At 40.5% G+C, this 26,628-nt stretch overlaps 2 protein-coding genes across 3 annotated transcripts in view; both read left to right on the top strand.

Annotated features, from left to right (window-relative positions):
- Positions 1-329: 329 nt before the first annotated feature.
- BLOC1S6 (biogenesis of lysosomal organelles complex 1 subunit 6) lies at positions 330-16,789 on the top strand. 2 transcript variants are annotated; one of them, XM_081160095.1, is made up of 6 exons: positions 330-622; positions 840-863; positions 3,610-3,751; positions 11,872-11,959; positions 13,611-13,697; positions 14,104-16,789. In XM_081160095.1, the coding sequence occupies exons 1-6, from the start codon at positions 541-543 to the stop codon at positions 14,221-14,223; spliced, it is 543 nt and encodes a 180-aa protein (XP_081016221.1). In that variant the 5' UTR covers positions 330-540; the 3' UTR covers positions 14,224-16,789. The 2 variants fall into 2 exon arrangements, with proteins under 2 accessions (XP_081016221.1, XP_081016220.1); XM_081160094.1 differs by lacking the exon at positions 840-863 and having other exon boundaries at positions 427-622.
- The window catches only part of SQOR (sulfide quinone oxidoreductase), a 58,095-nt gene continuing 45,645 nt past the window's right edge, over positions 14,179-26,628 (top strand). The window contains exon 1 of the mRNA XM_081160065.1: positions 14,179-14,309. The gene's annotated coding sequence lies outside the window, so the exon portion shown is untranslated. The remainder of the gene's footprint in view (positions 14,310-26,628) is intronic.

The following is a 26,628-nucleotide window of genomic DNA, read 5'->3' on the forward strand; positions in this document are numbered from 1 at the left end:
AACCCACCTGACCTCCTGGTTCATGGGCCCACGCGCAGCCACTGAGCCACGCAGTCCTGGGCCTTGAGGTGTTGCCTTCGGGCCGATGCAAAACTGAAAAGCTGCGCCGGTCGCGGCGCACTACGCCCGACTGTCGGCCACTTCGATACAAAACTCCCGCGAGAGCCACCCGGAGCGGCCCCTTCCCGTCCCCGCCCGCTTCTCTCCTTCCCGCCCGCAGTCCCCGCCCCCATCAGTCGACCTGCAGCGAGCCCCCCACATCGGACTCTACAGACCCCGCAACCTCAACCCGACTTCAACGTCAGCGCCGAGTCCTTGGAGCGACTGGGGTGGAGACCGTGGAGGAGACTGTGGAGGCGGACGGCGCTGGGGGCGGTGCCGACCCGCGGTCACGTGCCCCGAGCCCGCCTACTTCCGCTTCCGTTACTTCCGGGTGCGACCGCTGCAGCAGTCGGGCTGGGCGCAGGACGCGTTCGGTCCCTCTTTACTGTATCTGATCATCTACTTAACGGCCCCTTCCCTGTTCCCAGCGGGAGGGACATGAGTGTCCCCGGGCCGCCGCCGTCGGACGGGGTCCTGGCCGGGCCACCCGACGGCCCGGGGGCCCGGGAGCCGGCGCCGGGTACGTGCTGTGGGCGGGGCGGGCGGCCGGGAGGGCGTCCCGGGCCGCCCCCGGGAGGTGGCTGCTGCCTTAGGCGGCTGCGGCCCCGAGCGGCGCGGAGGTGGGAACCGCGCCGGCCCTCCCTCCGCCCTGCCAGCGGGTGGGAAACGAGGCCTGCCCGGGGGAAGCGGTTGGAGGCAGCTGAAGGTGAAGTCATTCTGCGTTTACGCGACTCCAGCTCTTTGTGGGCTATTTGTTACAGGTTAGTGGTCAAGAATGAGTTTGTCGGGATGGTCACTTTGTAATTTATAGACTTAATGCACCCAGTATTGTTAACCATTCCCTCATGAAATGCTGTCTTCCTTCTTGGCATTACCGCATCCCTCTTCCTCCCGCAGCCCCTCTGTACCCGAGTTCCGAGAGAGATGTAAGCCCTGACGCCCTAAAGCATCCATTGAATGGACTGGGTTGACTTGCTGTGCACCCAGAATGGTACTCTCTGCACTGTCCTTGGGAGGACTGAGAAAGTAGTCACTCAAAGCAGTTTCGTGCTCTGTGGTTCCAGTGAGAACCCTAGATAAGAAAGGCTGCAGGGCTTTGGATGTATCTTTCCTTTGACCTCTTGTTTGAGAAACATAGCGGTAACCCCAACACAGTGCTCAGTCCTTTCTTGGTCATGCTTTTCCTCAACGATCTCCCTCTCTTCCCACCTTCATTAGTCGCTTCTATAAATAGGACTTCCTTGTATATATGTGCAGCTTGGCCCCTCAGCTTGCTCCTTCATCTGCTTGGTGGATACTTTGACATGATTCTTTTGCACTAATCTCACATGTAGCATGCACATAAATAAAAGTAGATCTCTGATCCTATTAATGGTGCCAAGCACTCTCACTTGAAACTTTATTATATCTTTCCTCTCACTTGCCTCCTACCTCTGTTTGATCTACGGGATTCTGCTATACAGTTCCAACTCCTCTTTGTATTTTCACCCTTACAGCAGCAGTTGTAATGCTAGTCTGCCTGGTCTCTTACTCTTCCCCCCCAACTGTCCCGCTGCTGTCACATCAGTGCTCCAGGATAAAGCTCCAATCATGACATATCCTTGCTGGGAAGCCTTAATTGGCTCCTAACTACTTACTAAAAGAGCCCAACCTGTTAGCTTGTCACTCAAGGGTCCTCCTAGGCTGGCCACATGGATGTTGGAGCTCACTACTGCCTGTGTCCCATGCTCCAACTACCTTCTCTGTCCAGAGCAATTTATATTCCCACCTTGCCTCATGCTGCTTCCTTTTCCCGTATGGTATCCCTTCCACTCCTGTCTTCACACCTGCTTACACATTTGGAAATAGCAGCTCTCAGATTGTTGGTATGTGTAAATTGGTGCCATCTCTTAGGAAGGCACTCTTGCAGTGTCTATTAGAAATGCATAAATCTTTTGTCCCATCAGTCTATTTCTGAGAATTTGTCCTATAAAAACAGTGACAGGAATATGCAAAGACAAGCAAGAAAGCTCTCTGCAACATTGTTTGAAATAGCAAATAGTGAAAATATCCTAAGTAGTCATCCATAGGTTTCTTTAGTCTACTCGGGCTGCTATAACAAAGTACCATAGGCTGGGTGGCTTAAACAACAGACATTTATTCTTCACAGATCTGGAGGCTGGAAAGTCTTAGATCAGGGTGCTGGTAGATTAGGTTCTTGGTGAGGACTGTCTTCTGATCTTGCAGACGGCTGCCTTTCTCACTGTGTCTTCGCATGGTGGAGGGAGAGAATTCTGGTTTTTCTTCTTTTAAGGACAAGAAGCTCATCATGGGGGCCCCCATCCTCATGACCTCATTTAAACCTGATTGCTTCCCAAAGACCCCATCACCAAATACCATTGCATTGAAGGTTAGGCCTTCAGCATGAATTTTGGCAGGGATGCAAACATTCAGTCCAAAACATTACAAAACTGGTTAAACTATGTTAGAATTCTGTTCACTTAAAAAAAATGTAGTAGGTCTATATATGTTAATTTGAAAAGATATATAAAATATATATATATTTAAGAGAAGAGTTGTAGAAGAGCTGTGGAGCAACTGGCAGAAGGATTGCTTTCTCACTACCTGCCAGATCTGCAGAGATCAAAACAAGCCCTCCAGGAATACAAGTAATATTTCATCTGTGATAAAAACAGGGTTTATGCATGGGTATGCAAAGACAGTTTCTTGAAAGCTGTGTGATTGATAGGTATTCATTTTAGACATTTCTGAATGCCTGTCACAATGCTTACACTGCTACTATTCAAAGGAAAAGTGTGACGCAGAATTCTTGGCATCACATCTAGATTTACACACAAAACATTATACATTATTTTCTATAGTAAATTAAGGTGTTGATCTCAAGAGAGGAGAAATTCATAGGAAATTTCTCTCCTCCTAACAAATGACAAAACAGCCCCCCTGTTTACGTGTAAATAATATATCAAGCTATATGAAAAATAAATGTTGACCCATATTTTTACTTCCATAGAAAGGAAAGAAAATATTTTTAGGAATTGTGTTTAAAACATACATATATACACACATACACATATATATACATATATATATATCTACATGCTCTTGAAAAGAAGAATTTCTTGCTTTCATTCAGTGACTATTTCCCACTTTTAGGTCTCAGACTCCTTTAATAATCCATTGACATCTGTAAATCCTCTGACATAAAAAATACATAAACATACAGAATTGTGCATACATTAATATTCTTTTAATCTAGACTTTATGTTATACTAGTAGTTTAAAAACATGTTTTGAGTGCTCATAATCCATTTTTTAGAGGATGCTCAGAAGGTAAGTTAAAAAAAAGAAGAGAAAGGAAGGAAAAAAGATGAGAAAGGAAGGATCCCTGTACTGCTCTGTGTATGTGCTCTGAACCCCACTGCCAGCCTCCTTCCCTGCCTCCCTACTACTCTCTTATCCTTGTGTCAACTTAAAAGCTTCCTAAATTTGATTTTTGCTTGGCAACAGGTTTAAGTGACACTTCTCCAGATGAAGGGTTAATAGAGGACTTGACTGTAGAAGATAAAGCTGTGGAGCAACTGGCAGAAGGATTGCTTTCTCACTACCTGCCAGATCTGCAGAGATCAAAACAAGCCCTCCAGGAACTCACGTGAGCTAACAAAACTTTGAGATGCACTCATTTCCCCTCTGGTGTAGTTATTTACTGTATAAGTATATACTGTATTAAGGTATAATATTTTGTAATGTTTCAGGAGATGCACTCATTCCCCTCTGGTAGAGTCATCATTTACTGCATAAGTATATACTGTGTTGAGGTATATTATTTTGTAACATTTTATACAATTGAGTATTTCTATATCTTTAGTGATAGCAAATGGGAATGGAGGAGTTCATAGTAATCTAAATATAAAAAGTGAAATGAATACTTCTAGAGTGTTTGGCTTCTAAGAAGTACCCTTCAATCTTATCTAGACTTTGATTAGTTTTGGTGTCTTAGCATTATTTTATGAAAGTATTGCCTATTGGGAATGTTGCTGGATGGATATATACCTGTTTCTGAGTAGGTTGCAAAATTGCTTCCGTAAGAGTCACATTTGTATTCAATGGCTGGTTCATGAGTTGCCAGGAATCTTTAAGTATCTTTTTTTAGAAGGTCCATTTCAGACTCTACTAGCTAAATAAAGGATTGGAGGAACCGTTAAGAGAGGAACAGGATAAAGAAGAATGGAACCTGTAGAGTGGAGTCACTATTCAAAGATATAGACTCGACTTTATCAGCTCCCTGGTACCCAGAAACAGCAGACTGAGTTTCTACTTCCTGAAGGGTCAGGACCTCTCTGGATGGCCTATTTTTCTTTTTGTGATGCTCATCTCTAAAATAGCTCTGGGCTGCTGCTTCTCTAGACCTACACTTTGAAAACTTATCTCAAAAGGCTTTATTAGGGCAAAAGGAGAGAAATAATCAACAACCATGTCCATTTTGTAAATATTAATAAGTAATGTTATAATCCTTGGATTTGAAGGTGATAAATGAGTCTAAAAGTGGTACTATATTTTACTACATGTGGTACAAATACTGTAGTTAGGGAGTTGGCAAATTCTGGTTTTCTGCTAGTTCTGAGTGAGTTTTTTTTTACCCCTAGTGTGTGTTATGCCTTGCATTTTAACACCAACCAATTCTTGTGGCAAAAAAATAAAAAAGATTTTGCTGGGGAGTTTGGATGAAGTATGACAGACTGAAAGAAAGTAAGAAACTGTAAGCAAAACATCTGGATAACACCTTACTAACAGGAAGCTGGGAGTCATGGATTAATTGCAGAGTTTAATTGGTGAGGACATTGGCTAAAATTTAGTGTTTTGAATATCCCCACTTCCTAGGCATACATACAATGATGATGGTGATGATGGTAAAATCAGCTAGTTTATTACTATATGTACTACATGCTCACCACTTTATATACCATATCTCAATCCTGGCACCTACTTGAAGTATCTAAGATTATCCCTGTTTACAGTGGAAGAAAATTAAGTTCAGAGAGGTTAAGTAGCTTGAAAAAGATCACACAGGTAGCGTTGGAATTAACAATTGAATATGATAAATAAGCAGTTATACATCTTGAGTGTTAAGGAAATATAAGCAAATTTCAAAGAAGGGAAAAAGAGAAATGTTTTCCAGTAGCTATCTCTTTCATCCATCTCTCCACAAGTTTCACTAGTAATAAAGATGCAGAAGACTAAGAGGCTCCTAGGCCCTAGTCCCGGCTCTCTCATCAAACTGTTTAATCTTCATTAAGCCACTTTACCATTATAGAAACAGGCCTGCAGAAGGGAAGGTAAAGGTAGTGGTAGACAGAAATTAAGTTTACTTTGTAGCTAACAATGGATCAGGAAGACCAAGAACAAAGTTTAGCTGTATATATAAGAAAGGTTATGAATAGTCTTTTATATGTATTTGTTGTTTTAAAAACACTGGAAAGAAAGAAAAAAAGAGGTTCTGGAATCCCAATCCCCAAAAGTAGCCAGAGAGGTGCAATTGTGAGTAATCTCACTGGAGCTCCCGTGAGATAATACAGACTTGGACTCTCCATGGAAATAGCTTTTTTTTCTCAGGATCATTCTTTAGATATTGCATCAGGGCTTCGCATTCATGCCCAGCAGAATTACCACAGATTATACAAAACTTCAAGGGAAAGGAAATTCAATTATTTTGCCCCCTATATTGCAGCTAAATATTCTCTGGAAACTTCTTCTAAAGTGTCTAGACTTATGGATCAAGAAGGACTGTAGTTACAATTATGGTTTTGTTATAAAGAATACAGATCAGGACCAGCCAAGTGAAGAAACACATAGGCAAGGTCTGAGGGCATCCCAAATACAGAGCTTCTGTGCCCTCTCCTAGTGAAATTAGGGCACATCACCTACCCAGATATATTCACCAACCAGGAAGCTCTGCTGCGCTTTGGTGCCCAGAGTTTTTAATGGGGTTTCATTAAGTAGGCATAATTGATTGAATCATTGGCCATGTAATTGAGCTCAGTCTCTAGCCCCCTTCCCTTCTTTGGAGAATGGGCTGATATCACATTGCTCAAAAATCTAACCCTCTGACCACATGATTGATGTTTCTGTCATGACCAGCCCCATCTTGAAGCTCTAGGGGCCACCATAGGTCACTGCAATAGCATAAACTCAGGTGTGATCCAAGGGGCTCATGAATAACAAAGATACTCCTATCTTTGGGAAATTCCAAGCGTTGCAGAATAGACATGCCTGGAACCTGGGACAGAGATCAGACAAGTTCATGATTATACAACCGATGTTGATTTAGCTCATCTGTTAAATTTTTTTTTACATTTTTTTGTTTGTTTTGTTTACAGGACATTATGTTTATCTCTTTAAAAATTTATTTTTAAATTACAGTTGATACAACATTACATTAGCTTTAGGTGTACAACATAGTGATTAGACATTTATATACCTTATAAATTGATCACCCCAATAAATCTAGTACTCATCTGACACCATACATAACTATTACAATATTATTGACTCTATTCCCTATGCTGTACTTTACATCTCTGTGACTATTTTCTCTCTCTCTCTTTATTTCTTAATTACAGTTGACATTCAATATTAATTTCAGGTGTACGGTATAGTGGTTAGACATTTATATAATTTATGAAGTGATCCCTCCTATAAGTCTAGTACCCACCTGACACCATACACAGTTATTACAATATTATTGAGTATATTTTCTGTGCTTTCATTTACGTATCTGTGGCTGTTTTGTTACTACCAATTTGTACTTCTTAATTCCTTCACTTTTTTACCCAGCTCCCTAACCCCCCTCCCATCTGGCAACCATCAGTTTGTTCTATCTGTGAGTCTGTTTCTGTTTTGTTTGTTTATTCTTTAGATTCTACATGTAAGTGAAATCATATGGTATTTGTCTTTCTCTGTGTGACTTATTGCACTTAGCATAATACCCTGTAGGTTCATCCTTGTTGCAAATGGTAAGATTTCGTTCTTTTTCCTGTTTTGTCCATTTTTAAATTGGACTCTTTATTTTCTTATTGTGTTTTAAGACTACTTTGTATACTGTACACACACACAAATTTTTTTTATTGATTTCAGAGAGTGGAAGGGAGAAGGAGAGAGAGAGAGAAACATCAATGATGAGAGTCATTGATCGGCTGCCTCCTGCACGATCCCCATGGTGGGGATCATGCCTGCAACCTGGGCATGTGCCCGGACCAGGAATGTAACAATGATCTCCTGGATCATAGGTTGATGCTCAGCGCCTGCTGGGTTACTTTGTATACTTTTGATACAAGTCTTTATGTGTTTAGTGAATATTTTCTCCAAGTATTTGGCTTATCTTTTCATTCTCTTAACAATGACTTTTGCAGAGCATGACTTATCAGTGTTTTTTCTTTAATGGATTATACTTTTGGTATTGCATGTAAAAATTCACCACCATATCAAGGTCACCTAGATTTTCTCCTGTGTTTTCTTCTACAAGTTTCAGAGTTTTAGACCTATCATCCATTTTGAGTTAGTTCTTATGAAAGGTATAAGGTCTGTGTCTAGGTTAATGCCTTTGCACATACACGTCCAGTTGTTCTCTTACCACTTGTTGAATAGACTATCCTTTCTCCACTGCATTGCCTTAGCTCTTTTGTTAAAAAGAGCAGTTGATTATCTTAGTATGGTTTTGTCTAAGAGCTTTGTATACTGTTCCATTGATCAGTGTGTTCTTTCACCAGTACCATGCTGTCATGATTTCTGCAGTTTTATAAGTCTTGAAATTGGGTAGTGTAAGTCTTCCAACTTTGTTCTTTAGTGTGCATTGGCTATTATAGGTTTTTGCCTTTGCATGTTAATTTTAGAATCAGTTTATTGTACCTATAAAATAATTTACTGGGATTTAAATTGGGATTGCATTGAATCTATAGATCAAGTTGGGAGGAATTGATACCTTAATGTTAAGACTTTTGAAAAATTGAGAGAGAGGGAGAAAAACATCGATTTGTTGTTCCACTTATTTATGCATTCATTGGTTGATTGTTATGTGTGCCCTCACCAGGGATCAAACGGCAACCCTGGTGCGTCAGGATGACTCTCCAACCAACTGAACTACCTGGCCGGGGCCTTAATATTGAGACTTTAATTCCATGTGCTTGGCATATCTCTCCATTATTTATATCTTTTTAAAAATTTCTTTCTTGAGGCCCTGGCTGAGTAGCTCAGTTGGTTAGAGTGTCATCTTAATACACCAAGGTTGCGGGTTTGATTGCCAGTCAGGGCACATACAAGAATCAACCAGTGAATGCGTAAGTGGAAATTGATATTTCTCTTTTCTCTCTCTCCCCCTTCCCCACTCTCTCAAAAAGAAAAAAAAAAAAAAATCAATAAATTAAATAAATAAAATTTCTTTCTTGAGAGTCTTGCAGTTTTTACATATAGATATAGATATAGATCCTGTACATATTTTGTTAGATTTATACCAAAGTATTTCATCTGAGGGGTTATTGTTTACTACTGGTATATAGGAAAGCAACTGACTTTTGTATATTAACCTTGCATCCTGAGACCTTGCTATCCTGACATAATAGTTCCAGGAGATTTTCTGTTGATTGTTTGGGATTTTCCACATAGGCATTCATGTCATCTGTGAACAAAAATAGTTTTATTTCCTCCTTTCTCATCTGTGTACCTTTTATTTCCTTTCCTTTTCTTACTGCATTAGCTAGGACTTGCATTGTGACAGAAGAGGAGTAGTGAGAATGGACATCTTTTCCTTGCTCCTGATCTTAGAGAGAAAACATTTGGCTTCTTATCACAAGTGTGATGTTAGCTATAGTTTTTTAGATGTTCTTTAACAGGTTGAGGAACTTCCTCTCCCTAGTTGTTGAGAGTGTTTTTAATAATGAATGGTGTTGGACTTCATCAAATACTTTATTTTTCTTCCTTAGCTTTCTTCTTTTCAAATATTGAACCAGCTCTGCATACTTAGAATAAATCTCACTTGATTGTGGTATATAATTATTTTTATACACTGTCAAATTTGATTGCCAGTATCTTGTTGAGGATTTTTGCATCTATGCTCATGAAATACAGTGGTCTTTAGGTTTTCCTTTCTTGTAATGTCTTTATCTGGTTTTGGTTTTAGAGTAATGTTGGCCTCATAGGAAATGTTCCCTCTACTTCTGTTTTTTTGGAAGAGATTGTGGAAAATTGGCATAATTTCTTAAATGTTTGGCAGAAGTCACCAGTGAAGTTGTCTGGTCCTGGTGCATTCATTTCTGGGAGGTTATCACTTATTAATTCAATTTCTCTAATAAATATGATGTAGTAGGCAGTTAGACAGACATGAGCAGAGTAGGAATGATAGGCTAGGTACAGAAGGTCACCAGGGCAGAAAGCTCCGGGTGCCTAGCAATGGGAAAAACAAGTATTATAGGGTGGGACCTCTCCCCCAGGGTGACCGAATTTCCTCCCCTAGCATATCACTGGTCTTGCAGTTTGGACCCCCTGACCTTTCATATTGCAGGTCATGTGGTTTGGAACCTCCCCTGACCTTTCCTCCCCTGGCATGTCTCTAGTCATGTGGCAGACCCCCTTAGAGGAGGAACAAGGGAGTGGGAGAATAGCTTCATAGAACTCCCATACAGGCCCTTGCACAACCCCACTCTTGAGCATCAAGCCCTCAGGATAATGAGGTTCTGACGTGCAACATCAGGAACAAAGTCACGGGTTTGTTGACTACAGACATAGAGTTTTGGTCAAATTAGAGATAATATCTAGGCCTTAGTTGTATTCAGCTCCACGCCCAGAAAAGCAGCAAAACCATGTAGTGGCTGACATCAGGATCAGCTGCAATGACTAATGACCCTCTACCCTAGTGCTGATCAATTAGTGGAGACCACAGCCCTGAAAGGACACACCTGTAGAGCTGATGAATATTCTACTGAGATCCTCCCCTGAGACCTCCGCTAAGATTCTTGCCTTTAGGAAACACATAAAAACCCATAAGACAAAGGACCCAGTTTGCACCGTCTCTTGAGCAAGCCTGCGCCTTTCCCCACCCCCATCTTCCCTCAAGAATACCTTTGCTTTCTGTCACCTAAGCTCTTCGGGCCCTTCTTTTGCCTCTGTAACTTGTTTCCTGAGTCTGCGCAGCCCAGCTGGCTCCCTTCTATAGGTCACTTCTACCTCTGTGACTTTCTAAATAAACTTCTGCTTGTATTTGAGTTCTTGGCTCTGAGTTCTTTCTTAGCCAAACTCAAGGACCAACAGCTAACATCTGGTGCCATTCCCCGTTCAATATAGGCCTACTAAGATGATCTGTTTCTCCTTGTGTGAGTTTTGGTAGTTTGCGTCTTTCAAGGAAGTAGTCATTTTCATCTAAGTTATCAAATTTGCAGACATAGAGTCGTTGAAAGTATTCCTTTATTGTCTTTAAAAAGAAATCTTTATTGATTTCAGAGAGAGGAAGGGGGAGAGAGAGAGACATCAATGATGAGAGAGTCGTCATTGATCCATAGCCTCCGGGAATCGAACTGCAGTCTCCTGGATCCTAGGTAGATGCTCAACCCCTGAGCCACGCCTGGCCAGGCTTTTATTATCTTTTTAATGTCCATGGGATCAGTAGTGATGACTCCTCTTCCATAAATTATGTTAGTAATTTGTACCTTCTCTTTTTCTTTGTTAGTCTGGCTAGAGGTTTATCGATTTTATTGCTCTTTTGAAGAACCAACTTTTGGTTTTGTTGATTTTGGATTTGCTTTCCTGCTTATCTTGGATCATTGATTTGCTGGGTTCTCCTCTCACGCATTTTGTATTTCGCTTTCTGTGGTTGCCAGTCAGAGCTGAGGGGACAAACCTATGACCTGTGGGGTGTGACAGACTCAGTGCTGGATGGTGGAGGTGCTGTAACTGACCTTTGGTCTCTTCATTGTTATTTCTTTTTCTCATCATTGTTCTCTGTTTAGCATAGTTTTGCAAGCAAATTGTGTCATATATTTTTTTGTCAGTGGTATTCTTTAAAATATTTAATTAGGTAACCCCTCAGTGTCACATTCCCGTGATCCTAGTATTGATTGATCTAGAGAGGTATATTAGGAAAGTGGCTCCTTTCTTAGTAGAAGGTTTTGAATCAGAATTTTTATGAGGAACCTTCGAAATTATCTGGTCTAAGCTTCTCGCTTTATAAATGAAGAAATTTAGGCCCAGAGAAGTAAGCTAAATTTGTAAGATCGCACAACTGATTATAGGTAGGGAGATCTTGCGATTCGTAGCCTCTTTTTCATCTTGCTTCCTTTTTGTCCTGTTAGGCTCGTCATCCCTCAATCCTGCATTTCCCCAGCTCTAAAAGGTCACTGCTCCTTAATTCCTTTGTGGTACTCTTACAATTTTAGTATATATAAAACATTGAGTTTCTCGGGCGAGTCTGTATTACCTCAAAACTTTTTGGGGGATAATACAGAAAGTTGCCAAAAAAAAAGTAATAAAGTAATTTTAAATGATTTGGTGATTTTAGTTACTGGAATCTGAAATTGAGGCAAGAATAAAAAACACATTTAGTTACCAGAATGTGACTTTGGAATATTATTTTGGAAATGATTATGCTACACCAAATAAACCTTGGAGAATCAGTCAATTTCTAATTTAATTTCTACCTTTACCATTAGCCAAGATTAATGTGGTTCCTTTTAATGAACCACACTTACGGTATGCAATGCTTATTTTGGCTGTGTGTTTCTGTTTCAGACAGAACCAAGTTGTATTGTTAGACACACTGGAACAAGAGATTTCAAAATTTAAAGAATGTCATTCTATGTTGGATATTAATGCTCTGGTAAGTATGATTTAATTGACATGGCATAATGACATCTTATTTTAGAAATAGGTAGGTTTATCCTACCAGCTTTGTACTTGTGTATGTTTGGGATATTTCCCTCTACTTTTTTAAAGGTTTGAATTTGTCTTTTAATAGGAAACTTTGATTTACTTTACTGGACCTTCCCTTGTCTTGAATTGTTATCTTTCAAATGTTGAACTTGTGATAGGAAATAGAACTTATTTATGAAAGTCTGGAAAAGTTCTTTATTTTTGTAAAAGAGAACTGAAAGTAAGAAACTTTTGGGATACTGTTTTTCCCCTTAAGGAAGGTACATCTCTTTTGATCAAATACATGGTTTTTAAAATTCTTATTTTATTAATTGTATGGCATTTTCATAACGTTACACCAGATTAATGCTGAAACAGACCCTTTGTAGTTCCTTTATGGACCCTTTAAAGTTTTCAGTGTAAATGACAGTAGTTGAATTTCATCAGAAGCTCTATAGCTTTTTGATGAGAAGGAACTGATACTCTTTATTTTAAGAAACTAGAATTGACAAAAATAAGGAACTTAGGACTACCTTTCTCTTCACCATAAACATTACAAATAGCTTGGTTTGCGTGATTTTCTGGACTTTCACACGTACCTCAGTAAATGGACTTTTCATTGGACAAGTGTGGCTTACTAGTGTTTTCCTTTTATAACAATCAAAAAGAAAGTCCATCTTCTCTAGCATTAGGCAGAGGCCTGTAGTAGTAAATACAAAGGCTTCTGCGCTGTAGTTCCTCACTTCTGTTGAAGGAGGTGGGCAAAGCTATACTGACTTAGTCATATTTGTTGAATGAATGCACGGTAAATGAACCAGGCAGGTGTAATACTGTTGCTTCTGTCTGAAGGGACAGAAACTAAGCCTTCCTCTTTTGCTTGTCTCAGCCCCAGAGTGGTTCTGATTATCACTTAGAAACTGAAAACTGGAAGGTCTAGAGAGAGAGGGCCTGTAAGCTCTAGAGCTCACCAAACTATGACTTTATGTGTAGCTGCATGAAGGCTGCTATTCTCTCTACTGACACGTCTCTCATTTTTGTCAACCTGGTCTTCTCTGTTACCTTGCCTGAGCACGAGGTGCTTTTTTTCCTTTTCTGCCCTCTCTGGCTGGCATGGAAAGTCTACACCTCTAACTCCTTGGGAAGACAAGTGTCTTTACAGAGGTTATTCTGCTTGGTCTGACTTTAGAGCCCACAGCCTTCTCAGGGCTCTCTGGATACAGTTTGTCTTTTCCTGATGGGAAGACACTTAAACTATCCTATGTGTCCTGGCTTGGTCTCTCCCTTGTAATGGCAGTAGAGAGTGTTTTGCTTTTCTCAAATGAAACTGATTGCATTATTGGGTAGTCTTACCAGAATTTTAGGATTATATTGCATGTTTTTAAAGCAAAGTGTTATCTGTGTACAATGTAAATGTCTATTTTATGTTTAGTAACTTTTTTATCAATCTGAACTGAATCAGGTGTTTTCAAAATCCTACTTATGGTTTAAATAAAATTTAAATTTGGGAATTAAATTGTAGAGGCAATTAAGGCTTTAAAAAACTTGACTAATTTAGGAAGAATGAACTGTAATGTTCAGTTTATTTTCACTTCACTGTTCATTTACTTTTCCATGTCAAGTTCGCAGAAGCTAAACACTATCATGCCAAGTTGGTGAACATAAGAAAAGAAATGTTGATGCTTCACGAAAAGACATCAAAATTAAAAGTGAGTTGGCAAGTTCTTTTACATCCTTTATAAAAGTAGAGGTTTGTCTATTCAGTATTCATTTTCTGACTTCTTATATATCCATATATAATAATATACTCAATTCATGGTACATTGTTTTCTTTTTTATTGTTTTATTTTAAAACATCCTTTTGAACCCCACTCTGGACTTTTTTACTAAATAGTTTGGGCTAGTAGCTCATATGCTCTGAATATGTCACTGCAATTCTCATTTAATAGAGTAACAATTTTTTCTTTGTTCCAAGGAGACCTTAAATTACCCAGAATGAATATAAAAGTTAAATATGAAATTTATTAGTATGTAACGATCACCTCAAATCAAAGCACTGTTGCCTTTAAACTGTAAGCCTTGATTGTTCTCTTGGTTTTTGCATTTGTGGCCTAGAAAAGAGCACTTAAACTGCAGCAGAAGAGGCAAAAAGAAGAGCTGGAAAGGGAGCAGCAGCGAGAGAAGGAATTTGAAAGAGAAAAGCAGCTGACTGCCAAACCGGCGAAAAGGACATGAACAGTTGAATGTGTCTGTGTGTTCTTCCTTCCCCTGTTCCCACGTTCTCTGGATTTAGGACGACTTAAGTGTAGACTGAAGTTAAGGTAGTGCCTTATACCATTGTGTCCTGATTTGAAATCCTTACCCCAGGAGTGCTGTCTCTATGTTCATTTTAGCCATTTAAGAAGGTTTTTTTTGCCCCCCCTAAGTAAAAGACAAAATGGTACTTGGTTGGATATTTATGGGTAATTTTTCAACTTCTGTTTTGCTTAATTTAGAAATTCATTATTTTGACCTTGAATCATTTATGAACTGAAAAATGGTTTGATGGTTTTTAATAGTCTAGACTTTAGTGGTTAAAATTAGTATTGGTGTTTTAGCTTCTTAATAACTGTGGAATTAAGTTCAGTTTCTTATTTTATGAAATGACTTGCCTCTTTTGGAAGACAATGCTGGTGTTTGGCCATTGCCTTTTCATTGCTTGGTTAAGAAGAAATGCCACCTGTTTAATCTGGAAAAGAGGTGGCATAAGCCTTTGTGAAGAACATGATAGAAAGGTGTGTACACAGTAAATAATAGCATCTTAGATACAGGCGAGTGATTAAGATGCCAGGTAGATTTCACTAACCATGCGCTCTGTCTGCTTCCTAGCGCTGTTGCTATTTAGTTCTTATGTAGCTTCTGGGTTCACAGTAGATTGTACTTATTCCTAAAGTTTGGCAGGGATGGTGGTAGAGCTGCCACACACTCAAATATGCTTAAATATTTATAATACTTAGTAAGAGTAGTCGCACTCTGAGATACAGTTGCCAAGCTGATAAGATAGCTCAACTTTCCATATGGAAGGTCTAATCACTAGTTCTATCTTCTGATTTGCTGTGTGGTCCTACATGTGGTTACCTTTTTTATGCTTTTAAAAAATTCTTAAAGTAAAATGATGGATAACTATCAATTTTATAGATAATGACAAGAATTGTGGAAAATTGGTAAATAGCTTCTTCACAAAAGAGACAGCATGATACTGTTAGTGTTTTCTAAATGTCCTCCCCCCAGTACTATAAGTAGAAACTTATGTGAGGAAAATATGAAGTTTCATTGCTTAAAATTGAGAGTATATTATTTACTGTTTTAGTATTCTTTAATATCCAGCTGGTCTCCAGTCTGTTACACAGAGACTATACAGAATCTGTAAAGGTGTGTGATTAGAATGTATATCTTTTATAATCTACATTACATTTTTGATAAGCCGGAATCAATACCTCTGGTCATATATCAGGATAATTAATGATGGAGAAGGCATTAGATTTAAGTTGCGGGCTAAGAACTTGTCCTTTTAAAGGTTTAAATAGTTTGTTTGAAGGCCTTTTCCTTCTTTAATGAATGAATGACCATCTCACAGATCACTTGACTTTGACCTTATGTTTAAGAATACATTTTATTTGAAAACGCTACCAGTTGCCCTCAAATACTAGCTAAAACTGCCTAGGGCAGGATTCATTAGTGCTCACAGGACAGTGTTGCTTGGATTGCTGAATGTACTCATTTATAATCTGACAAAGCTGTGCATTTTTTCTCAGAGTGGCTTGTGGACCAGCTGCAATGATTATTTAAATGCTGGTTCCTGCACCACTGTCAATCAAAAATAGTTTCCTCAAGTGATTCCATGCACCTTAAAAGTTGAGAACCACTGGCCTAGTGGTCTAGGTCAGAGGCTCCCACACTTGACTGCATATCATCATTCACCTGGGAAAGAAACACCCAACATTCAGGAAGATTCTTACTCATTAGTTCTAAGGCGGAGCCCATGCAAATTTTAAAGAGTTCTTCATACTGATCTACTTTTTTAGTGATTCATATTTATAAAGAGTGACGTAGTTTAAAAATCCCACCCAGTAACTTGTGGGATTAACCTTATGAAATAAATTCTGAACTGCTGCTTTTGATATAAAGTTAGGTTTAAGACTGAAGGAGACAGGCAGGAAATAAAGAAATCTGGTTAATTAATTGAACTTTTGTGACCTGTATTAAAATAAATCATGTTTATTGAATGAATGACAAGGCGCATATGCTTTTAGAATTGTATTCTTAAACTTTTGAAGATTTTAAAAAATGCAATTTTAAAAAATAGCATCTACTATATTTAGGTCAATTGTAAATCAGAAGTACTGTTACCTGGGTAATTAAAATGGAAAACTTTAGCTGTATTTCAGTAGCACAGAAACATATCTTACTGACTAAACCTGAACAGAACTCTCTTGCAGTATTTTTGCACAAATAATGAATTGGTACTTGGGTTGAAAAAAATTGCCTTTGTTTTTTTGGTTGAAAAATATTGCCTTTGTTTTGAAACTGTTTCCCATGTACTGAACTGAGATGATGGGAGTTGATTTTGGGTTTACTGTGGAGGAGGCGTCATGCAGATGTGCATGTGTGGACTGTAACATGGGTTGTGTCCTCAGTGAGTTTTTGGGTAGATATAGTTTATAAATGTGACAGTTATACACCCTCATGCATTTGTCTGATTTTGAGCTTGTAAAATGAGGTCTACTTTTTACGCATTTAATTATAAAAAGCCTCTGAATTATCCAGTGTCTTTGCTCAAGCACTATTGTGTACACAGCACTATACACTTTCCTTTATGGACATTACTTCGACCATTTCACTCTTTGCTTTCCTCCCCTGTCACCTTCCTTTTAATGTTCTCAGAAATTTGTGTCACAGAATGACTAGTTGACTCCTGAAATCTTTTTCAGAAAAGTGGTAGAAAGTGTTGTGAAAAGATTCTAGTTAAAATAACCCAACTTTATAAAGTTTTAATTTGAGAATAAAAATAATAGCTACTACTTTTAGTGGTTTGGTAGAAAGTGCTTCATAAGGATCCCTGCATCTATAGCCTATAGATAATGGAGAATTCCAACTAATAGAATATTTTAGGTAATTTTTTTTTTTTTTAACTTGGGAGTCCGTGGACCCCTGAGGAGGGACTTCTGAGGATGGCCTTTGGAGGGGACATGAACTTTCATAAATATTTCATAGAATTTTGTATATATGTGTTTTCCAGGATTGGGGCTAGTTTTTATTAGATTCACACATATATATGATTTTCTCCAAAGCAGTGACTCAGTGATTAAACCTCCAAACTGGACCATGCACATATTTTAAAAACTTACTTAGTTTCTAAGTTTTCCCATTTGGAGAAGATAGTTTCTGTATTGTATATTTGTTCAGGTATTATTTTTGTCCTGATTGGTCAGATGTTTAAGATTTATTCTGTTGCTAGCTTATTCGTACTGTTTTGGCTCTTTCGTGTGCATGAGGCCATTTGGGTGGGACTAAGTTTATTTTCAGAGCCTATGAGAATGAAGAAGTCAAGGGAGACAGTTATGACTAGTTTAAAAAACATGGGAAACAGAAATTCCAAAGATACACAGTGCAGGCAGGGCAGTCCAAGAGGGGAGAGGTAAAATTTGGGGTGGAATGGGGGTGGCAACTGAGAAAGAGAAAAGGAAAGGCAAGACTGAAGTAGAAGGGAAAGGTAGTGTATCTTTTGCTTACCACGAATAAGGGAGGTTTATAGGCACGTAAAGAATAATTAATGAAATTCACCTATTTTTAGGATAAGATTGTCCCCTACTGTCACTTCATTCTGGTTTAGATCAGAAATGCATTCCTAATGTGCTTCAGGAGGCCTGCAGTGCTCCAGCCTGGCTAAGGATGGGGCTGAAAATAACTGAGCGCGTGTGGGTGCCGCTCTCCTGGGCTAGGCCTGCTTTCGTTAGGACTTTGGAGAAGACTGTCAAAACTGCAGTGAGCACTGTGCAGGGAGTACTAGGCAACGCAAACATGGACATAGACTTGAAGCTTCCTGGCCTCTGCTTCGATCATCAAGTTTAAAATCTGTAGAGGATATTCGGCCCTAGTAATGTGGTTAGGACTGGACTCTGAAGCCAGACTGCGGGTTTATATTCCTGTGTGACTGGGGCCTCGGACTTGCTTAAACCCTGTGTACTTAGGTTTCCTAAACCATAAAGTTGGGGTAAGTGTTTCTGGCTTCATGAGGTTTTGAGGTGTTATGATAGCCATATAAAAGCCCTTAAAAAACAATAAGAGCTTAAGAAATGTTGGATGTTATACAGCAGCATCCCGAAGCCACATCCACGTGGGGGTGGGTGGGTGCTTATTTTGCCCCTTTGTGCATGTGTGTTTTTCCTCACAGGGTTCCCACTGATTAGGACCCTTTATCCTGTAATGTCTTCCTGTTGGACACGTATGCATTTTTTTACAACTCAGTTGTCACTTAGGTTTTCCAAACCACCTCCCAAAGTTCTTTTTCTTGTGTTCTCATAGTACTTAATACTACGTTTGCCTTAGCATTTACAGTAGTGTGCTCACATGTCTCTCAAGATCAAGCTGTTTCTTAATCATCTTGTTATTCCACAATGCAGCAGTGCCTGGCCTCTTGTTGGTGCGTTAATCAGGGTTCTCCAGAGAAGCAGAACCAGTAGGGTGTGTGTGTGTGAGAGAGAGAGAGAGGGAGGGAGGGAGGGAGAGGGAGGGAGGGAGGGAGGGGTGGGGGGAGAGAGAGAAAAGATTGATTAAGCAATTGGCTCACCTGATTGTGGGGGCTGACAATTTCAGAATCTTTAGGGCAGGCTGGCAGGTTGGTGACCCAGGGAAGAGTTGATGTGCCCCCTTGAGTTCACAGGCAGTCTGGAGGCAGAATTCCTTCTTCCTCAGCGACCTTGGGCTTTTTCTATTCAGGCTTTCAACTAATTGATTGAGGTCTATCCACATTGTGGAGGGTAATCTTTACTGAAATTCTACTGATTTAAATGTTAGTCTCATCTGAAAAAGAAGTTTAGAGTGGTATTTGACCAAATATATAGGTACCATGGTCTAGCCAAGTTGCCACAAAAAATTAACCATCATAGTTGAGGTCAAATTAAATAATAGGTGAGAGATCTACAGATATTAAAAATAGTTATAATAAAAAAGTGATTACACAAATGCTAGATAAGGAATACTATAATAAAAAGATTAAATTCCTGCAATTCAAACATGGCTTGGGAGCTTGTAATTGTTGGACAGTCCAAGCCGCTGCTTCCTTGCCTAATGACATATTCAGTTCGACTAAAAAAATAATGATAGCCAGTCTCAAGATCTTGGGAATCAAGTGAGCTCAGAAATAATGCTAATACTGGACTGTAGAAAAATAGATGCCACACCTACTGTTTAGATTTACACCGCTATCAACTAGGTGCTGTTCAGGCCTCTAAAATACAGTAGCGTCAAGGAAGAGTTGTGTAGTTGTAGAGGAAGCTCAGCAGCTGAGCACACAACCTGATAAAGCATAGACGGGACAGCGCTGCCATCTGGTGGTACTCTGTCCCCCCAGTTCTACAGATTCTGGTATTGTCTTCATTAGTTTGATGTAGTTTGGTCTAGACGTCTTCAACTACTATATATCGTTTTTTAGGTAAGTCAGGATTTTCTGTATGGTCTGAACTTTGGTTTAAACAGTGATATGTTTGAAAGTGATTTGTGTGGAACATTTGATAAGGTTTAAAACTACACTTTCCTAACGTTTTGAGTCTGTTTGATGTTGGGCTTGTGGTTTTTTACTTTCATTCATTTATTTTTCTTCTCCAACCATGCCATCTATCATTGGCCATGGTCTAAGAAAAATATTGCAGGCCAAAGATTCTGCCGAGGGCAAAGGCCCCGGAGTTGTTTTTATTCACATTAGGTCTTAGCTGGTAGGATGTGGGTTGAGCACCTGGCCCAGGGAAGTCAATCTACGGTCTAATTGGTGAAAAATTAGCCTGGCAGGAAAAACTCTGCCTGCATGGGGACTGTAGGGAATCTCAGTGGCTTAGTTAAGTACTGTCTTGGGAAGAGGTATTAGAATACTCACTCAGAGAGAATCAGCCCTTTAGTAACTGAAGGAGAAGTGAGAAAACACACAGAAGCAAATAGAGAACCTGAGTGTTGTGGGCAGGAGTAGGGATCCATGAACTTCTGCTTCTGAAAGGAGACAAAGTCATCAGGACCCCCAAGATGCTAGTTCCTGAGCAATTTTCTTCTATAAGGCTCTTTGCCACCTGGGTGGTGGGCTTTTCTTAGGTTCCTATGGGATTTAATTACTGGACTAAGATTCCTGTTTTCCACAAATATTTCACAATACCATCCTTCCATCCTCTCCTTGCTCCATTTATGAGATAACCTTAACAAACCTCTATTTATTACAACTATAAGCATCTAACATTATTGTTGTCTTTTAGATTTCTCTGGCATGTTTTATTTTTCAAAGTGTTTTAATATGCATTATCTAATTTAATAAGGATGCTACTTTAGGAGTTTATTTCCATGCCTGCTAATCCAGGAATTCAAGGAGGGAAATAGCAGTGACCAGCACCCAGATGCAGCCCTGCTATCAGCCACACACACCTGTTCTCATCGCTTGCTGTTTTTTTCGCCTTGTTTTGTCCAATTGCTTAGAGTATTCTCATCTCTGGCTGGTTTCTAATCCCAGAGCTACTTCTAGCTCATTTCCAAGCCTAAAATCCAGAGCCCCAGTTCTGTCGAGCATCTGTTTCATGCCAGGTGCTATACACAGGTTGTCTTATAACAGCCCAGAACTCTTTGATCTTCCTGCAAGGCTGTTTTAATTTTATACTTTGTTCTGAGCTCCTGTCGTGGTAATGAGAATGTGTCTCACACTCCTCTAACTACAGGGACCGTAATTGACCAAGGGCTTGGCAGTGGTGCTCTGAGATATGTATGCGTTTGCACTGAGGCATGCTTTCTACAGGCTGCTCCTAGCCAGTGGCCCCCTCCTGGGAGACACAGGACTTTTCCAACTGGCCACCTTGGCTCAAGGACTCCCCTTTGGCTTTGCTGAAGCTCTGCTCTGCAGTTTAGGATGCTTCCCCCCAACCTTCCTTCTCTTCACTCCGATAACAGTACAGGAAGGAATAAAGAGGCTGAGGGAAGTGGGCATTCTGGAAAGACTATTATATAAGATCAAAAGACCCACTTCAGGATATGTGCCATGAGAGGTGGTTTTTATGCTCTCACAAGTCACAAAATGAGCCATTCTTCTACCTGTCTTGGAAGGGCCGGGTAATTCTAAAGTCTGGGTATTTTCTGCCTGCTTAACCTTATCAGGCTCAATCCTTTATGAATTTCAAAAGGAAAAGTCCAGGGAAAAGCTAAAGAAGAGTCAACTGGCAAACAGAAAAATTTCAGAGGTCTTGATAGTAAATGAAATGGCCTGTTTCTGACTCTTCATAGGGTTGAATTCCCATCATCTATAGTGCATGCATTTTACTTAGACCTGTAGTATACTAGCCCCCTTACTCATCCTGTCCAATCAGCTTTATATCAACAGTGTAATGGATCAGAGTGATATTCTCTTGATTATCTAAGAAGTCCAGCTCTTTCAGACTCTATAAGGACAGGAGGTAGGAGAGTCACATAACCATGAGGCCGACTGTAAATGAGTATTTTCTGCTTTTCCTGCCCGCAGAACCTCTGCCAACATTTCTATCTGGATTCACAGGTATGGAGTCCCATAGAGCAGAGCATCCAAGTGGAGGGGGTGTGGGAGTAGGTCATGACCTTGGGATCCTTGGTCCCATTTTGTACTGCACCACCCAGAACAAGAGCTGGGTGGGAAGGGCTGATGGTTGGTTCTTTGTCAGTGTTGGCTCCTTCAAGATACTCCTTCCCACACTTGCTTTATCCTAGCAGCAAGCCCCATCATTCCCAATCTCTGTTCCTTTGGTATTTTATGTTCCTTTTCTTATTACTCCCTTTATTTTATTTTTTTAAAAATATGTTTTTATTGATTTCAGAGAGAGGAAGGGAGAGGGAGAGAGAGATAGAAGCATCAGTGATGAGAGAGAGTCATAGATCGGCTGCCTCCTATGTGCCTCCTACTGGGGATCTAGCCTGAAACCTGGGCAATGTGCCCTGACTGCGAATCAAACTGTGACCTCCAGGTTCATGGGTAGACTTTCAACCACTGAGACACACCAGCCGGGAACTTATTACTCCCTTTAATAAAGTGATGTATAATGTGACAAACTGTCTCTCCAAGAACAGTATAAACCCACTGAGGGCAGGTATGTCTTGTCCATCTTCTTGTTCCCAGGGCTTAGCACTATGTCTTTCACCCAGTAAAAGTGTGTTGGGTTCAACAGCATGGTTCCTCGATAGGAAATAAGCACCAAAAATGAGCTAAAACAGACTGCCTCGAAAGACTGTTAAAAATCCAGTAAATTTATAACACACTTGATAAACACCTGAAGGGTTAGTATTCAATGAAAAACTCAGGAGTTGGGGACAATGTGGGGATTTAAGGCCTTCCTGACCCCTGGAGCAGGTGGCAGTTCTACTAGTTCATTTGTCTCTTTTCTATTCATGTTTTGAAAACACAGGAAAAGTCTATCCAGAAGGGGGCGCGGGGAGGCTATGAAGTTGCATAGCTGGGCTTCTGGGCAGGAGCATTTCCCAGGACAGCCTTGTGGTGCATTTGCACCACCAGGAACACCTGCAGCATTTATTTGCCCTGGAGGATACATTGGGTCCTCCCTCCCTTTTTGCTTCATCTCGGGAGTATTGCTCCCACTCTCAGGTTCAGTTTTATGTCTAAGGGGCACTTTGCGGTGCAGTACATCTGCCTGTACAGGAAGTAGTTAGCTTTTCACATCTCAGCTCCCATCTTTGAGAAACTGGATGAAATATTCATATACCAGGTCCAGTATTCATACTGTTCCATTTGTCTGGCAGACTTGTTGAACTTCTTTCTCTTCAGTATCTAGTATAACAGCTGCCTGAACATTAGATAACAACAATAACTATAATTCTGTAGTTACTTTAGTAATGACCACTTATTACCTGCCATTTACTGAGTACTTACTCAATGCCAGGTATAGTACCAATCAATTTGTATTAACTCACTTAATTTTCATAAGGATCCTATGAGGTAGGTACTTACCAAAAAAATGCCCATTTTCCTGATGCAGTTAACTGAGGCCTGTTAATACTTTCTCTTTGAGAGTGGTAGTGTACAACACAAAGATAACCTTTGGTCTTCATCATTCCACACATATTCTGAGGTATTCGTGGCCCGAAAGACATAGTGTTTATTCTTCCAGCACATCCTTGGGGTAGGAGGACAGATTTTATCTCTTTTATAGATGAGGAAATTTAGGCAAAAAGTTTGAGACTAAGTTTCTGAAAAAAGACTTGATTACAGATTCAGGATTTTTCCTGCTTCCTAGGAGACCCCTCTGGATGGAGAGTCTGAGCCTGGCTGCCACACCCTCTCTTTTCGGCACACTTAATATTTATACATGTGTTTAGCAGAGCTCTTTGTTGCTGTAGGACTGAGAGTTTTCGTTATTATATTACCTTGCTTGTGCATGTAGAAGACTATATATAAAGTAAGTTCTTATAGTTTTGCAGTGTACAGTAGACATCTTGCTTTTGTTTTAGCTGCCTGATATTCCACCCTTTTCCCCATTGGAGGGAATAGCATCACAGGCGTCCTGGTGGAAGTCAGAGGGACCCAGTATGTTCTCTCCCTGATATGACGGCCATGATGCTGGCCTTTGGCATAGGTTTGGTCAATGGACACTCCCACTGAAGACCTGAATTCTCACTCCCTTTATATTTTTGTTGCTCCTTCAAGAGTCATTTGTGAAGGCAATGGGAATATTCTGCAGGTGGCCAGGCTTCTGCTAAAAGATGATGTTGTGTTTTCTGCTTTTGGATTCTGCAGAGCTGTTCTGATTTCTTTCCACTTTTCCTGCCATCATTGCTCCATCATTTTGATGGTTCAATGAACCCCTGGGAGCCTTTAATGTCTCTTTTCTATATAAGTTATCCAGAGCTGATTTATTGCTTGCAGCCAAGAACCCTGATTGATATAGAGCCTTTGTAGTTTGTGAAGCACCTCCATATACAGTCGTCCCTCGGTTTTCGAATGCAATCCTTTCCGGAAGACCGTTCGAGTTCTGAAACATTTGAAAACTGAGGGATCCACAGCCAACAGCTGGGCCTCAGGATCCTGCCCTCGGTGGAAGCCATGGGGCATGTTCGACTTCCAAGGCATGTTCAAGCCGAAGCACGCACTTCTGGGTTTATGGCATTTGTAAATGGAAATGTTTGTCAAAGGAGACGTTCGAAAACTGAGGTACCACTGTACATTAGTGCTTCTTGTCTAAAAACCAACTTGTATGCAACAGATGAGGAAACTCTAGCTACTCTATAGCCCAATAGCGATTTTTGTTATTATTTGATGTGTAGGATGGCTGTGGGAAAAATGGCACATTTGGGAGGTGTGGGGACTGCTTTGAAAAAACCTGGCATAATACTGCTCTGTCTGCCCACCCCCTCTGAGGTTCTGGGACTGCTTGGTGGTCTGGCAGGAACACTGTGTGCTGCTTGGTCTCTGTAGAAGGAACCCATCTCCAGCTCCCCCACAAGCCTCACAGCAGCTCCTTAGAAGCTGGTGTCACTTTGGCTGGGCTGCTCTGAGCTAGGGAGGGTTTGCTAGGGCTCGGGGGTGAGCTGCGCCTCTACCTACCCAGGGAAGAATTTGCTACAGGGAAGGGATAGGGATGGGGCTTGCTGATTTGGCAAAATAGGGTCCTATTTAAAGTTGTGTACCTGCCCTGGCTGTGTGGCTCAGTTGGTTGGGCACCATCCCTGTGCACTGAAGGGTTGCCATTTCAGTTCCCCGTCAGGGCACATGCCTGGGTTGAGGACTTGATCCCAAGTGGGGGGTATGCAGGAGGCAGCCGATTTATGTTTCTTTCTCACACCGATGTTTCTCTCTCTCCCTTTCCCTTCCTCTCTCTCAAAAATCAATAAAGAATCTTAAAAAAAAAGTTGCATGCCTGCAGGAACAGCTTCTTTGCCATGCTTTTCCTCCTGGACCTGCCCTTCTGTTTTTCAGAGGGCCGCTTTCTCTGTTTCATTCCCTATTCTCGCCCAATTCCTGTTGCCGAGCCTTCTTGCTCACTAGCCTGTGCATCTGCCCAGAGCTCTGCTGGCTTGCTTTTCATTCTCTAGGATGTTGTTGAATTGGGGTGTGTTCCTCTTCATGCCAACTCCTCCCATCACTCCCTCTTCCCATTCTTTCTCCTAGTTTCCCGTCTCCCCATGCACACTTTTACAACTTTGCAAGCCCTTCATGGGTAGGGACCAAGTCTGATTTTGTCAGCAGTATATGACCATGTAGCAGGCACAGGGCTTGCTTGATACATAGCAGGCAGGGACTCAGGGAATGTCCATCAGATGAAAGAACACTGCATGAGTGAGAGAGTCAACTCCCTTGGAGGCTGGCTGATGTTGCAGTCCCTGCTCTTCAAAGGAGAAGGAGGGGTCTTAGGTGAGGTAATAGAATGAATACATATGAGATCTGCTCAGGGCATGTTTCTTAACTGAATCTGCTTCCATCCCCACCAACTTCAAACCATCCAGCAAGCCGCATGTCTCCTGTGATTCTCCTGCCTGCAGTCTTCCCATGTAAGCCAGGGCTTCTTAACCGGGATGGGGAGGGTTGTACGACCGGGATGCGGGGTGGGGCATTTTTTATTGTTAAGATGATTGGAACATAATCTGTTGGCGTTTAGATGGTGGGAGCCAGGGATGCCAACATCCTGTCCGGTGTGGACAGTGCCACACAACAATCGTCATGAGTCCTGCATGATTCCTGGTGTCTCCACCTCTGGCCACAACATTCAAGTATGAAAAAATATATATATTTTTGTAAAATAAATTGCATTCTTGCTGAGATAATTACATATATGCAATTTTGCATAAGGGTGAAATTTCCAGGAATTCATCTATTGGAAAAATGAAGATTATACTTATTTTGTTCAGAGTTGCTTTTTTTCTACCATAATTTCATATATATTTTTTGCTATTTTAAGAAAATTTTAAAATTAAATTGATTAGGGTGACGTTGGTTAATAAAATGATATAGGTTTCAAGTGTGCAATTCTGTGATACATCATCTGTATATTGCATTGTGTGTTCACCACCCAAAGTCAGGTCTCCTTCCATCACCATGTATATAATCCTCTTTACCCTTTACCCCCCCCCCCATCCCCTTTCCCTCTGGTAACCACCATACTGTTGTCTGTGTCTATAAGTTTCAGTTTTATATTCCACATATGAGTGAAATCATATGATTCTTGACTTTTCCTGACTTACTTCACTTAGCTTAATATTCTCAAGATCCATTCATGTTGTCACAAATGGCAGTATTTCATCTTTTCTTATGACTGAGTAGAATTCCATTGTATACAAGCACCACATCTTCTTTATCCAGTCCTCTATTGAAGGACACTGGTTGTTTCCATGCCTTGGCCATATATCTTTGTGAATAAAACTTCAAATTTGTCCAGT

The sequence above is a fragment of the Miniopterus schreibersii genome (genome assembly GCF_964146895.1).
Source record: "Miniopterus schreibersii genome assembly, chromosome: 1".
NCBI lineage: Eukaryota > Metazoa > Chordata > Mammalia > Chiroptera > Miniopteridae > Miniopterus > Miniopterus schreibersii.

Bases quoted from the DNA above. Each gene is read 5' to 3' on its own strand.
- BLOC1S6 (XM_081160095.1), top strand. From the start codon at position 541: ATGAGTGTCCCCGGGCCGCCGCCGTCGGACGGGGTCCTGGCCGGGCCA. The intron at 623-839 runs GTACGTGCTGTG...ACGCGACTCCAG, and splicing joins GGCCCGGGAGCCGGCGCCGG to CTCTTTGTGGGCTATTTGTT. The intron at 3,752-11,871 runs GTGAGCTAACAA...TTTCTGTTTCAG, and splicing joins CAAGCCCTCCAGGAACTCAC to ACAGAACCAAGTTGTATTGT.